At 34.5% G+C, this 14,846-nt stretch overlaps 2 protein-coding genes across 3 annotated transcripts in view; one reads left to right on the top strand and one right to left on the bottom strand.

Annotated features, from left to right (window-relative positions):
- The window catches only part of LOC127733126 (TNFAIP3-interacting protein 2-like), a 205,881-nt gene that overhangs the window by 103,150 nt on the left and 87,885 nt on the right, over positions 1–14,846 (top strand). The window lies entirely within an intron of this gene.
- Positions 1–14,846, bottom strand: part of LOC127733110 (tudor domain-containing 6-like) — a 102,053-nt gene that overhangs the window by 31,093 nt on the left and 56,114 nt on the right. For both annotated transcript variants that reach the window (XM_052242392.1, XM_052242393.1), the window contains exons 10-12: positions 10,606–10,674; positions 2,095–2,191; positions 1,243–1,312 (exon numbers count right to left, since the gene is read on the bottom strand). In XM_052242392.1, the coding sequence (XP_052098352.1) occupies positions 1,243–1,312; positions 2,095–2,191; positions 10,606–10,674 (236 nt within the window). The remainder of the gene's footprint in view (positions 1–1,242; positions 1,313–2,094; positions 2,192–10,605; positions 10,675–14,846) is intronic.

The following is a 14,846-nucleotide window of genomic DNA, read 5'->3' as shown; positions in this document are numbered from 1 at the left end:
GTTGTTGTTCACAAGGAATCTATTAAGCCAAGAGTTCCAAATAGTGAAGTTGAAATCATCCCTTTGTAAATTTTACGGACACAATCAATCTGCTTACCCTTCCACAGCATCTGAGATCACCCCTGGTTTTTGGTGGGGTTCGTGTTGCTTAGTCTTTAGTTTCCTATGTTGAGTTTTCTGTACTGTTGTTTGTCTTTTGGTCTTTTTCCTTATTTTGCTTTGGTGTTGTCAGTTATTCGACTTATGAGTTTGAATGTCCCTTATGAATCTTTCGCCTCTCTTTTCCAGAAAAGTCATGTAATTTAACAAAGTTTGATTGGGAGTTATACCAGATGGGAAGTTAAAGTGAAGTAAGAAGAGGAGCTGGGATCCACATGTACATTGTTGAATGTCCAATAAACTATACATGTCTGATGTTGTTGTTTAGTGTTAAAACTCTTTAAAGAAAGATTATAAATATTGTTGTGCATTGTCATTTCCTTTACTGATGAAATATTAAAATAGCACTGGCTGATGATCTTTAAATAGACTGTTTTCTGTGACACATATTCAAAATGAAATGGTACCTCTTTTTTTATGAAGACTATGTCTCCACAAAAATAATTCTAAAGTGTAAATTATCTTTATGGTAATAAAAATGTACTTCTGTGCTTTTAACATCCTTCATTTACTGTGTATATTTTTCAGTGAGCAAAACTGTATCATTGACCTCTATAAACTGTAAATTCAGAAATTATTGAAAGGTTTTCATTATTGAGAATAATGCGACTGACTGGGTGTTTTTGCAATAATAACTCGCATTCTGAATTAGCTACATATATCTGAATGCCTATTTTTCCTGAAATCGCAATAATAAATGCACCCAATAATTTCCGAATTTACAGTAGTTTCCATATGCAAAGTAGCAAATGGGCTTCTAGGTTTTCCAGTAAAAAATTAACAGGTGCAAAATTTTATATTAGCATATCTCAAGGTCCATTTTTTTCTATGCAATAAACCTAAAGACCACTTACCAGGCAATGCAAATGATCAGGAAATGGTTTTGAGCAGGAGAAAGTTCAGCAAATAACAAATTACGCAATCAAGTGGAATTGACTGTATTTGTATTGCTTATGCAACATCATATTGAATATCACTGACTGAATGAAAGTGATGTTTTATAAATTGATATAATCTGAAAACTTAATGAATCAAATTGCTGATGTCTCTAATGATGAAAGAGAAAGACATAAATGATAATACCTCTACAATTTCTTCTCCAACAGAGATTTCAAACTGGTCCTCAAATTTTGAAGCAAATTCATTCTCTTTCCTGAAAAATACAAAATTTTCAAAGTTAAGTCACATTCAATTGTAAAAAAAAAACCAACAAAGAAAGAATATGTATTCATAGTAAACTATGCCCACTCACACCATCACAATTCCATGATCAGCAAACCATGAAATCTGTATTATTTATATTATTACTATTGTAGGCAGGACTTAAAACAAGAAAAAAAGAAAACCCAAGCCAACATAGTTCTCTGCATTATCATATGACTGGCCCAACTGCTGGAAACTTAAGATTCCTGAAAGTTTCAATGAAATCCATTCACCCTTTAAAAAGAATTTTAAATACAAAATAAGGATATGCAACTTAATAGACAAACAAACACACCCATCACTGTATATATTTTGCATGCTTCATTCACTTTGCACTTATGGTCAAATGTCACCGTTGATGGTATGTTAGTAATACATCATATTAGAATACAACCACATACTAAATATCTTGTCCATGTCAAAACAATAATTCCAGATAGGACATGTTTGTATATACATTGTATATAAAAATGTATTTGACCTTGAGGTCAAAAGTCAAGGTCATGTCAGTAAAGATGGATAGCAACACATTAAATATTGACATAAAAATTGTTTAAATTTTGTGCCAAGACTTAATGAGAATAATGAAAATTCATGATATGAAATCTAAACATCTATATTCCTGAGACATAATTTAGCCTTTTTGTTTAAAAGCAATATTGTGGGGGGAAAAGATCATCAGCGTATCATGATATATACAGCATTCATAAATATGTATATAATAAAAAGTACCTAAGATCTTGACAAAACTGTCTATGTCTTTCCCAGTCACACCTCTGACATTCTTCACTACAGTATGGAGTCTTACATCTACTGCACTGGAAGCTACCTGAATGTAACATACAAATTTAACTCTTGTGTAGATTTTGGTCAGTATATATTGTTCATAATGAATTTCTAGTTTAGTTCATTAAAATTTCTTTGACAACTTCATAAACAATAGTAGCTTTACTTTTTTGCAAGTTTAAAGTCCTTTTAAGTAATACACATTTCAGTTTTCTAAGAAAATGATACCATCATTTAAAGACCAAACAGCCTATTCAGTTCTACCAGTGATTTTTCCTTAATATTTTGTGTGAAGGTATTTCGTGATTTGAAGAACAAAATATGATAAAAAAAATTGGGGGTCACCGACTTAGTTTTGTCACTATAGCAACCTCAGTTTCGTGTTTTCCCGAATATTAACATGATATTTGCTTGTTATTTAAACTCTCAAAAAATCCCATTATATCAAACCTACAAGCATAATTCTTGTTTCATGTTAAATAGTAGATTTGTGTCTATCAAATACAGGTTCAAGAGTTTAAGACTCTTATTGTTTTGATCTTAAAAAATATGATTTATTTCATTCCCGCCAAAAATAAAACGCAAGAATGAAAAATGTTTCAAGTATTAAAAAATATCTACCAGTGATTTTTTCATAAAAATTTCAAGAAGGAAAGTGCCATGTGTACTCTTCAAAATAAAGCAAAAAAATGTATATGTCACCGACCTTTCAAAAAAGTTATGATTAATTTTCATGTTTTTTTTTCTCGTTCGTTTTGAAGAAAAGAGTTGTCTTTCTTCAGAACATCGAATCTGACGTCATAGTACAAGTTTTCCTTGCTGGCGTACTGTTTGAAAAAAATTGCAAATTGGACGTTTGAAACCCACATTTAAATTTTCAAGAATCAAGAAAAACAACTATATTCACCTACTTTATTATCCGGTAATACAAGAGATCACATTTATGTATCAGTATCAGATCCATGATGTTGTTGCCGCACAAAATTAACCTTCAGAAACACCATCCGTCGGAAAGAAAAATTGTTCGAAATAATCTTTTACGACGCTTTAGAAAGGAAAGTCTGTTTTTGTCCTCTCCCTCTCATTAGCAAAATCATTGAAAAACAAGAAATGATTGTAACAGGATGCTGTTACGAAGTCTCCCAAACGAAGCTCCCATAATTCGTAATTCCCAGGGTCGCTTGACATTGGGCAATGTCCAGTGAAAATTGGTTTGGTCCAGTAAAGTTATATGCATTAGTGATGCCTGGGGACTAACCTTGTATATCATTCAAATCATCTTGGCATGACAAACCAGAATATATATGGTTTAGGGGTGGGGATCTCAACCATTTACAAGATACTAGAATATTGGGGGTGGGGAGGAACCCCTGGGGACTGGCCCTATACGTCATTCAAATGTTCATTACATGACGAACAGGAATATATATGGTTTAGGGGTGGCGATCTCAACCATTTACAAGATATTAGAACATTGGGGGTGGGGGGAACCCCTGGGGACTGACCGTATACGTCATTCAAATGTTCGAGACATGACAAATAGGAATATATATGGTTTAGGGGTGGGGATCTCGACCATTTACAAGATATTAGAACTTTCTCAAATGGCAGGGGGTCGGGATGACCCCTGGGGACTTACCCTGTATATCATTCAAACCATCTCAACATGACAAACCAGAATATATATGGTTTAGGGGTGGGGATCTCGACCATTTACAAGATATTAGAACTTTCTTAAATGGCAGGGGGTGGGGGTGACCCCTGGGGACTTACCCTGTATATCATTCAAACCATCTCAACATGACAAACCAGAATATATATGGTTTAGGGGTGGGGATCTTGACCACTTTCAAGATATAAGAACTTTCTTAAATGGCAGGGGGTGGGGGTAACCCCTGGGGACTAACCCTGTATTTCATTTGATGTGCTTTATCATGACAAACCAGAATATATATGGTTTAGGGGTGGGGATCTCGACCATTTACAAGATATTAGAACTTTCTCAAATGACAGGGGGTGGGGATGACCCCTGGGGACTAACCCTGTATATCATTCAAACCATCTTAGCATGACAAACCAGAATATATATGGTTTAGGGGTGGGGATCTCAACCATTTACAAGATATTAGAACTTTCTCAAATGACAGGGGGTGGGGATGACCCCTGGGGACTAACCCTGTATATCATTCAAACCATCTTAGCATGACAAACCAGAATATATATGGTTTAGGGGTGGGGATCTTGACCACTTACAAGGTATTAGAACTTTCTTAAATGGCAGGGGGTGGGGGTGACCCCTGGGGACTAACCCTGTATTTCATTTAATGGGCTTTATCATTTAGAACATTTTCAATTAAAAAGTTTGTGTCTATCAGGAACGGTTTTCAATTTATAATCATTTGAAAATTTTAAAAAATAAAATCCCATAGGGTTCTATAGTAAAACCCTCTTTTCTTTTTGCCCCTCAAAGTACCCCTTTATAAACCCCATTGCAAAAACAAAACCCTGATTGCACCACTAGACATGTTAGTCTAACATATTGTGAAACCCTAAGTTAATCCGACAAGCGGTTTTGGAGAACGGGTGCGGACAAGTTCAAATTTAAAAGCGGCGGAAGAAGAAGAAGAAGAAGAAGAAGAAGAAGAAGAAGAATAATAATAATAATAAGAACTGAGCAAAAACAATAAGTCTTCCCAAACTTCGTTTGGGAGACTTAATAAAAAGAGAAATGAAAGATGATACTGGCTAACTTACAGACTATTTGACTATATTAGACTAGATGTGTGGGTTTTTTTGTCACGTCAATTTCAGAACTTCGCCCTAGCGCACTCTTTCGCTACTGTTGACAGACGGACAGACATTAGCACGGACGGACTTCTTTATACCATTATGTGTCCCGACTAAGACGAGTGTATACAAATTATTCCATCTAGTTTGTGGATTCATTATTTCTGAATATTTAAAATATAAGAAAATTAAAATTATAGGTATAATATGTGAATTGAAGTTTTTGATTCTAAAACGTTTTACATCAATTTAACCTATCATAAAATACGATCCCCGTTGTTACTACCTCACGTGTTTTGAATAAACGAGACAGTAAATATAAAATACAAATAAGTTTTTAATTCAAAAATTGGTTTAGAATCTAAGAAATAATTTTCCGTTGAAAACTATACAGTATTTCTCAAAACAGGATGAAATATTATGAATCTAAATAGCTCATTTTGGAAATTAAAACAACGACAAGGTGGTATGTATAGATTGTCGGCATTGAAAATCGAAATTTGTTTTCAATCTTTCCGGTCATTGTAGCTTTTTGAAAGTGAGAAATTTTATGTTGGATTTTATTCTTGAAGCAATTGTTTTTTGTCATAAGTTAAATTTACAACAAGTTTAGTTTTCAAAACCGTAAATTTTTATTTTAATTCACATTCACTGAGTATATTAATTTCTTATATTTTTTGCCTTAAGCTTCTGTGAGATCAGGCGAAATCTTTATCATTTCTCCTTGAGACAATTTGAAATGAAACAAATGACAAAAGACAATGAACCTTTATCATTTTTATTTTTACTATAATATTTTGTCAATTAAGCAGTATAGATAAAATTTAACTTCATTGCAAGATCACCATTATTTTACGAGAATCTTAAAGAAATAAGTTAATCTCAACATGCATACGTTGCCAGTATATCGAAATTCCTAGAAAGTATTGTTTATCGGCCATTACCTTCTGAAAACTCAGTTTTGAAAATCACATATTAAGTTAAAATTCTAAGCGTAAGTCATATAAATTTACCAGTGTAAAGTTACACGGGCGTACATGATTTGCGCCGATTTAAAAAAAATTTCGATCTTTAATTTGCGCCGATTTGATTCTTTCATTAGCGCCTATTTTCTTTTTTTTATCACTAGCCCCGATACTTTATTTGCTATGCGAGTAAATAATGTATATGTAGCAAACCTAGAATGTATATTGCATGGTAATGTATGGATATAAATAGTGTTCCCTTATGTTTAAGATAATTTTGGTCATATTGTTCGAGAACTTCGTTTTGACACGAGAAAGAAAAGATGGACTTCGTTATTGGCAAGTACAACAAGTATAGAAAAGATAAAATGACAAGAAAGGAATATATCAGATGTGTGGCATATAAATTCTCGGCAAGATAATAATTCATTGTACTAGTATTACATTTTAATGGATTTTATTGTGGTGCTTTGAAATGCTGTAAATAGAATTTTACTCCGTGATTTTAGTGGATGTAAACAGAGTGCACAAATATCTTTTAAATTGACTTATCCTGCTCGAAATTCCACTCCCACCTCCCCTTTGTGAGCAGGGGACAACAGTTATATACATGTTATAATTGACAATTCGGCATAACATATGTACAACTGGCTAATGGAAGAGGTTTATTTGATAGATAAAAAAATAACTTTCACCTATAATTTACCTGTACACAATCGGCGCAAATGAAAGACAAAATCGGCGCAAGTGAAAGAAAAAAAGTGAAATGAAGATCGGCGCAAATGCAAAAAGCCGAGTTCAAAATTTATATTTTTATTATTATTTTTATTAGAATGGAGGTTACAGATAGTGTAGTATCTTTTGTGTCCATTTGTGTTTAATTTCCACTAGGTAACAGTGCGACGCTTAATTCCACTTTTCTTGGAAGACGTAGTTTTCAGCGTACACCATGTTGGAATCCGTGAAAAACGCGAAATAGGACGTTATAATTTGACGTTTTTTTTCATGGCTAGAAACAACGTCATAGAGCTTTTATGTCACTACCAAGTTGCGTTAGTTGATGCGCATCAACAATAGGCTGTTTGGTCTTTAATTCATTATGCTGGTCAATTTTAAAAGATATCTATGATACCTACGATTAACCCTTATCACAACACCAATCATCCTTAATAAAAGACACTTGTTTTGGTTTTCTATGTTGTGTTTTGTGTGCTGTTGTTTGTCTTTTGGTCTTTTTTTGTCATGGCATTGTCAGTTTATTTTCGACTTATGAGTTTGAATGTCCCTTTGGTATCTTTTGCCTCTCTTTGAAATAGTATGCCACAATATAAATTTGAATACATTTCACATGGAATTGAAATTTTGAATGTTACACTAGCAGAAGTTATTGTTGTCAAGCATGGTTGTCTTTGTGTCTATTGAAAAATGTTACAATAGAAAACAACAACAAAAAGACCAAGTATAAGTGAACCAAATAATGGCAGGGCTCATGCTTGCAGGCAACTGGGGCAACAAAGTCGCTTTCCTGTCCGTCACTTCGCTTTGCCTGACCGTCAGAAGTGAAATCTAGTCGCCCTGTTGTTCACCATACTCGCTTTCAGTCCCTTTCGTCATCGGCAATATTCAACTTTTACCAAGTTGATGAAACAGCAATTTTTCATTTAAAAGTAAAGAAATTCAAAGACATAAACGATTTATTTTCTTAAGAAAAGAGGTTAAAGCATTGATTTTAAAGTTGGTTGCATGTTATTTTCATAAAGACAAATTTTTTATCATTTCCGGTACTTGTTACTCGAGAGCATACATCAAATCATTCTAACTTTCGGCAAAAAAAGTTTGTAACACTTCATTAGAACGTGATGAAATTTGCCTGAAGTAAATTTGTTATCCTTATATTGCATTGAAAACGTCATATTCCCTTCCAAATAGCATGTCAAACTTCATTTATTTTTTGTAAATTTTCTTCGTCCGCCATTGAAATTATTGGGCAAATTATTGTACAACTACGGATTGGAGTCAGGATTTCATCGAAAATCCGGATTCTTGCGATAATGACTATGGACGCATGAATGGCACAGCTGACAGAGAAAATTGATCCCAAAAGGAAAAATTACGCATTCCACAAGCATTAACATACTTTTGGTTAGATCTACTTGATTAATGCATATATTTCCATGTATATGCATTGTTTCAATTTATAAATTAAAGTTGCTCAACTCTGGGACTATTACACTAAGGCCGCAATTAAAAATATCTTTGTTTCCCCTTACCCTACCCACCATTTTGGAAGTGGGTAGGTAGGTAGGCTTTTTTTTTTTTTTTTAGAGAAAATCCCTGAAATATTTCTAACACACAGGAAAACACAGAAAAACAACAAATTGAACTTTATTGATACTTAAACAACATACTGTATAACGTAATATGCATGACTAGAAGACCTTACAATTTCAGACTAGAAAATGTTTGTAAATATCAATGTCTTTGTGACTTAGAGTAGACCACATATAAATTGAGACACGGTTCTATATTTTTCTTATAGTTTTATTAATTCAATTGAAAATATAAAACCCCAACGAGACTGCTACCTAGTAACATTCGATGCAAAAAATATGTACACTTGTTTTTCATTTAAGGAAATACTAGAAGCCACAAACTGTGATCCAAGCGAGTATGACTACGCCTATTAAGGCTTATTCTACAAAACTATGAATTTATTTTTAACAATAAACTTTACCATGAAACCTTGGGCGTGTCTATGTGCAGATCAGTATTCGCTGAGTTAGCAGACCTTACAATGTTTGTTAATTCTTGAACACATTTTACAACGCTTTCAACACAGAGAAACAAAATGATAATGATAGTTGAAGTTCACCTACGAATTTTCCTGTAATGAAACAATATTCTTAGACACTGTCATAATTATACAAAGGAGAAAGATTCTTTAACAAAGGCATAGTATGATACAAGACATTAAAACCAATATCAAACCAACTGAAACATATCAATATCTGCACAGACACTGCTCACACCCAAAAAGTGTTTTCATTGAAAGGATTTATCAAGGGTGAAGTATTGAGGTATCTCAGAAACACAAGCAGCAAAACTGATCTTAAAAAACAGTAAGAAGCTCAAACGAGGATATCAAATATCTGAAATCAACCATTTTTTTTATCAAACACAAAATACAGAAAGGGAAAACTTGCTAAAACATCGCCCAGTGAAATGGGAGCAACCGCTAGTAATGTTAACAAAATTCAAACCATCTATACAGAAACTAAAAATATAATAAACACTGGCATCTTATTTCACAAAACCCTGAATGTGTGACCATATTTAATCATCAGCCCCAGTCTTCACGATGAACTTTGAAATCTACAGGCCCGCAGCTCAATTTTTTGAAAATTTTAGTTAGATTCTGTTGGCCCGTATATATGATATTACAGGCCCAAGAGCAATTTTACAAGCCTGGGCTGCTGGGCCTGTGGTTTAGCGTGAAGACTGCAGCCCATTATAGCTTATAAAAGACATAAGAACTTACAAGAACTTTTATCAAAGCATTAGCTGGTATAGTCATCTCGACTTTTCACAACACAATATGATACTGAGCTCGAAAAAAATCAACTACTATTTTATCCAAAGACAACTAGTGTATGGTCCAATATCACATACGAAATGAAACAAAATAGCATAAATAGCACGCCAATATACAACTTATTGAGTCAACCACTGATAAAGGCAAACTCAGGGATTTACCACAAACACGGCAGAAACACCAGGCCTAACATTTAAGCTCAAGGGTGAGCTCGGATGCGCAATCGTAACTACTCAGCCATTCTCGCTACGCATTTTGTTATTGGAGGCGTAGCTAGAATGGAAGAGTAGTTAAGATTGCTCGGATGCATTTATTTAAAACATTATTCCATTCCAATTTCAGTATCCTTGCATACATTGTTTACCCTTTGCTGCAAACACACGGGCGACAATGATTTCGCGGAATGTTGAAAATACGGACCATTCAAGGAAACGAAATTAAAAAAACGAACTTTTGAGCGAAACGAAAAAAAACAAAAAACAACGTGATTTTTGAAAAAAAATATTTCAGTCGGCGGATTTTTAGAGGGTCGGTCGGGTAAGGGGAAACAAACTTAATTTTAATTTTGGCCTAATATAATTATATTATGTCCAAGCTTAACTGTGTTTAATAAAACTGTTAAATTTATATATCTTTTTAATGAGATTACTTAATTTCATAAACATGATAACAGAGAGGTTTTTAATTGAATTTTAATTGATAAAACAACTTTCTTCTCCTTTTTGATATAAAAAAAATCTTTTTTATTTATTTGTTTTTTACTGACAAGAGGACTAATATGATTGTGCAACTAGATATGATAAAATTAAACAACTTTGAATTTGAACTGTTACCATGGTTACCTTAATTGTATAACCAGGTACAAATTGAACAATATAAAAAAAAAAGATACATATGGCCCTTTGTATTATAAAGTAAAAACCAAACATTGTAGTGCCCTCTCAGTTTCAAAAAGAGAAGTCACTTCTCCCTATGATTCTGAAGTAGTGTGAGCCCTGAATGGTCTACCAAATATAATGTATAGGGATTAAAAGAGCCTTTAGCATTGTACTTTACACTTCATTTCCTTATTTTATTGGAAGTATTTCTTCTCTGAATAAAATCTACATGTACCTGTTGTACTACACACATTACATGGTCTTGGGTCCACTTTTATAGCTCTTTTGACATCTTTTCTTGGACCTAATATAGATACAAAACACTGCAAATAAACTGTTTCTCTCTTTAAACATATTTATACTTCAAGAAAGTAGGAGAAGACTTGACAATCTGATACTTTTAAGTTGAGTTAAAAAACTATACCATTAAAAACAAACCAGTACCATTAGGCAACCTCTGTATGTATGGATAGTTGGTGATTAATACATCATATTTCAGTTTCTGAGGCTGTAGTATCAGGAATCAGTCCATATTCTTTGTAAGGTCACAATTCAGATTTGACAACTGACCAATTTATCATAGCAAAATTAAGGTTAAATGATCTATATCTATTAATAATTTTTTCCAGAAGAAAGGCATATAACCTTGTGTAATTCATATGGGATATTTTTACCAGTCCCAATGCCTAAACTAGAGGCTTTTTAGAGCCTATGTCGCTCACCTAGGTCTATGCATATTCAACAATGGACTCTCTGCAACATTGTAGACATGACAAAAATCTCTTTTTTGTTGATCTTGTATTGCTGATCATTTTGTCTGTTTAGTTTCTCTTTATTTTCTTTAGTTTTTGCGCAAAACACAAATGAGGGTAAAAAAAAAAAATCCTCATTTAAGGGCAGTCACTCCTCTGAAGAGTGACAGTCTACTAACTATATTGGCAAAATTTTACTTGTTTGTGGATCTTGCCTTGCTGATCAGTTTTGTTATTTAAAGTTTTTATTTATCTATTATAATTTTTATCATATAAGGCAAAATGCCAAAAAAATGGTAAAAATCATCATTAAAGGGCAACAACTCTAATAAGGAGTCATCAGAAAATTTCCTCCATATTATCTTAAATGTAGATCTTGTCTTGCAGATCATTTTTGATAATTTAAGTTTCTATCTATCTATTACAGTTTTTAAGACATTAGGCAAAAATTGTCATCAAAGGGCAATAACTAAAATAAGGAGTCGACTGACGATTTCCACTAGGCAAACTTATTCCTACATCTTGTCTTACTGATCATTTTTGCAACTTAAAGTTTCTTTCTATCTATTATAGTTTTCAAGATAATAGGTAAAAATGAAAAACTAGAGGCTCTCAAGAGCCTGTGTCGCTCACCTGTATTTACTGATGCTTTGGAAATCATGTAAAATAAGGTTAAAATCATAATTAATAGTATTAGATATTAGATATTATAATGATATCTAAGATAATAACAAAAAACTGCAAAATTTTTGTAAAACAAGAAATGATTGTAACAGGTTTCTGTTACGAAGTCTCCCAAACGAAGCTCCCATAATTCGTAATTCCCAGGATCGCCTGACATTGGGCAACCTCCAGTGAAAATTGGTTTGGTCCAGTAATTTTATATGCACTAGTGATGCCTGGGGACTAACCTTGTATATCATTCAAATCATCTTGGCATGACAAACCAGAATATATATGGTTTAGGGGTGGGGATCTCGACCATTTACAAGATACTAGAACATTGGGGGTGGGGGGAACCCCTGGGGACTGACCCTATACGTCATTCAAATGTTCATTACATGACGAACAGGAATATATATGGTTTAGGGGTGGGGATCTCAACCATTTATAAGATATCAGAACATTGGGGGTGGGGGGAACCCCTGGGGACTGACCGTATACGTCATTCAAATGTTCGAGACATGACAAATAGGAATAAATATGGTTTAGGGGTGGGGATCTCAACCATTTACAAGATATCAGAACTTTCTCAAATGGCAGGGGGTCGGGATGACCCCTGGGGACTAACCCTGTATATCATTCAAACCATCTTCGCATGACAAACCAGACTATATATGGTTTAGGGGTGGGGATCTTGGCCACTTACAAGATATAGAACTTTCTTAAATGGCAGGGGGTGGGGGGTGACCCCTTAGGACTAACCCTGTATTTCATTTGATGTGCTTTATCATGACAAACCAGAATATATATGGTTTAGGGGTGGGGATCTTGACCATTTACAAGATATTAGAACTTTCTCAAATGGCAGGGGGTGGGGGTGACCCCTGGGGACTAACCCTGTATTACATTTGATGTGCTTTATCATGACAAACCAGAATATATATGGTTTAGGGGTGGGGATTTCAACCATTTACAAGATATAAGAACTTTCTCAAATGGCAGGGGGTAGGGATGACCCCTGGGGACTAACCCTGTATATCATTCAAACCATCTAAGCATGACAAACAAAAATAGATATGGTTTAGGGGTGGGGATCTTGACCACTTACAAGATATTAGAACTTTCTTAAATGGCAGGGGGGTGGGGGTGACCCCTGGGGACTAACCTTATATTTCATTTGATGTGCTTTATCATGACAAACCAGAATATATATGGTTTAGGGGTGGGGATCTCAACCATTTACAAGATATTAGAACTTTCTCAAATGGCAGGGGGTCAGGATGACCCCTGGGGACTAACCCTGTATTTCATTCAAACCATCTTAGCATGACAAACCAGAATATATATGGTTTAGGGGTGGGGATCTTGGCCACTTACAAGATATAGAACTTTCTTAAATGGCAGGGGGTGGGGGGTGACCCCTGAGGACTAACCCTGTATTTCATTTGATGTGCTTTATCATGACAAACCAGAATATTTATGGTTTAGGGGTGGGGATCTCGACCATTTACAAGATATTAGAACTTTCTCAAATGGCAGGGGGTGGGGGTGACCCCTGGGGACTAACCCTGTATTACATTTGATGTGCTTTATCATGACAAACCAGAATATATATGGTTTAGGGGTGGGGATCTCAACCATTTACAAGATATTAGAACTTTCTCAAATGGCAGGGGGTCAGGATGACCCCTGGGGACTAACCCTGTATTTCATTCAAACCATCTTAGCATGACAAACCAGAATATATATGGTTTAGGGGTGGGGATCTCAACCATTTACAAGATATTAGAACTTTCTTAAATGGCATGGGGTGGGGGTGACCCCTGGGGACTAACCCTGTATTTCATTTGATGTGCTTTATCATGACAAACCAGAATATATATGGTTTAGGGGTGGGGATCTCTACCATTTATAAGATATTAGAACTTTCTCAAATGGCAGGGGGTCAGGATGACCCCTGGGGACTAACCCTGTATATCATTCAAACCATCTTAGCATGACAAACCAAAATATATATGGTTTAGGGGTGGGGATCTTGACCACCTACAAGGTATTAGAACTTTCTTAAATGGCATGGGGTGGGGGTGACCCCTGGGGACTAACCCTGTTTTTCATTCAATGGGCTTTATCATTTAGAACATTTTCAATTAAAAAGATTGTGTCTATCACAAATGGTTTTCAATTTATAATCATTTGAAAATTTTTAAAAATAAAATCCCATAGGGTTCTATAGTAAAACCCTCTTTTCTTTTTGCCCCTCAAAGTACCCCTTTATAAACCCCATTGCACAAACAAAACCCTGATTGCACCACTAGACATGTTAGTCTAACATATTGTGAAACCCTAAGTTAATCTGACAAGCGGTTTTGGAGAACGGGTTCAGACAAGTTCAAATTTAAAAGCAGCGGAAGAGGAAGAGGAAGAAGAAGAAGAAGAAGAATAATAAGAACTGAGAGCAAAAACAATAAGTCTTCCCAAACTTTGTTTGGGAGACTTAATTACTAACTCAGGGGCAGCAACCCAACAGCGGGTTGTCAGATTCGTCTGAAAATTTCAGGGCAGATAAATCTAAATCTGATGAACATTTTTGCCACCTGTCAGATTTGCTCTAAATGCTTTAGTTTCAGAGATATAAACCAAAAACTGCATTTTACCCCTATATTCTATTTTTATCCAAGTTGGCCATGATGGTTGGAAGGCGGGGTCATCGGACAAATTTTTTAAACTAGATACCCTAATAATGATTATGGCCAAGTATGGTTAAATTTGTCTCAGTAGTTTCAGAGAAGAAGATTTTTGTAAAAGATTACAAAAATTTACGAAAAATTGTTAAAAATTGACTATTAAGGGCAATAACTCCTAAAGGGGTCGACTGACAATTTTGGTCATGACAACTTATTTGTAGATCTTACTTTGCTGAAAATTATTGCTGTTTACAGTTTATCTCTATCTATAATAATATTCAAGATAATAACCAAAAACTGCAAAATTTCCTTAAAATTACAAATTCAGGGGCAGCAACCCAACAACAGGTTGTCAGATTTGTCTGAAATTTCAGGGC

Source organism: Mytilus californianus, unplaced genomic scaffold (assembly GCF_021869535.1).
Source record: "Mytilus californianus isolate M0D057914Y unplaced genomic scaffold, xbMytCali1.0.p SCAF_3, whole genome shotgun sequence".
NCBI classification, from domain to species: Eukaryota; Metazoa; Mollusca; class Bivalvia; order Mytilida; family Mytilidae; genus Mytilus; species Mytilus californianus.
The sequence above is the reverse complement of the archived record's forward strand: the minus strand, read 5'-3'. Positions and strand labels throughout refer to the sequence as shown.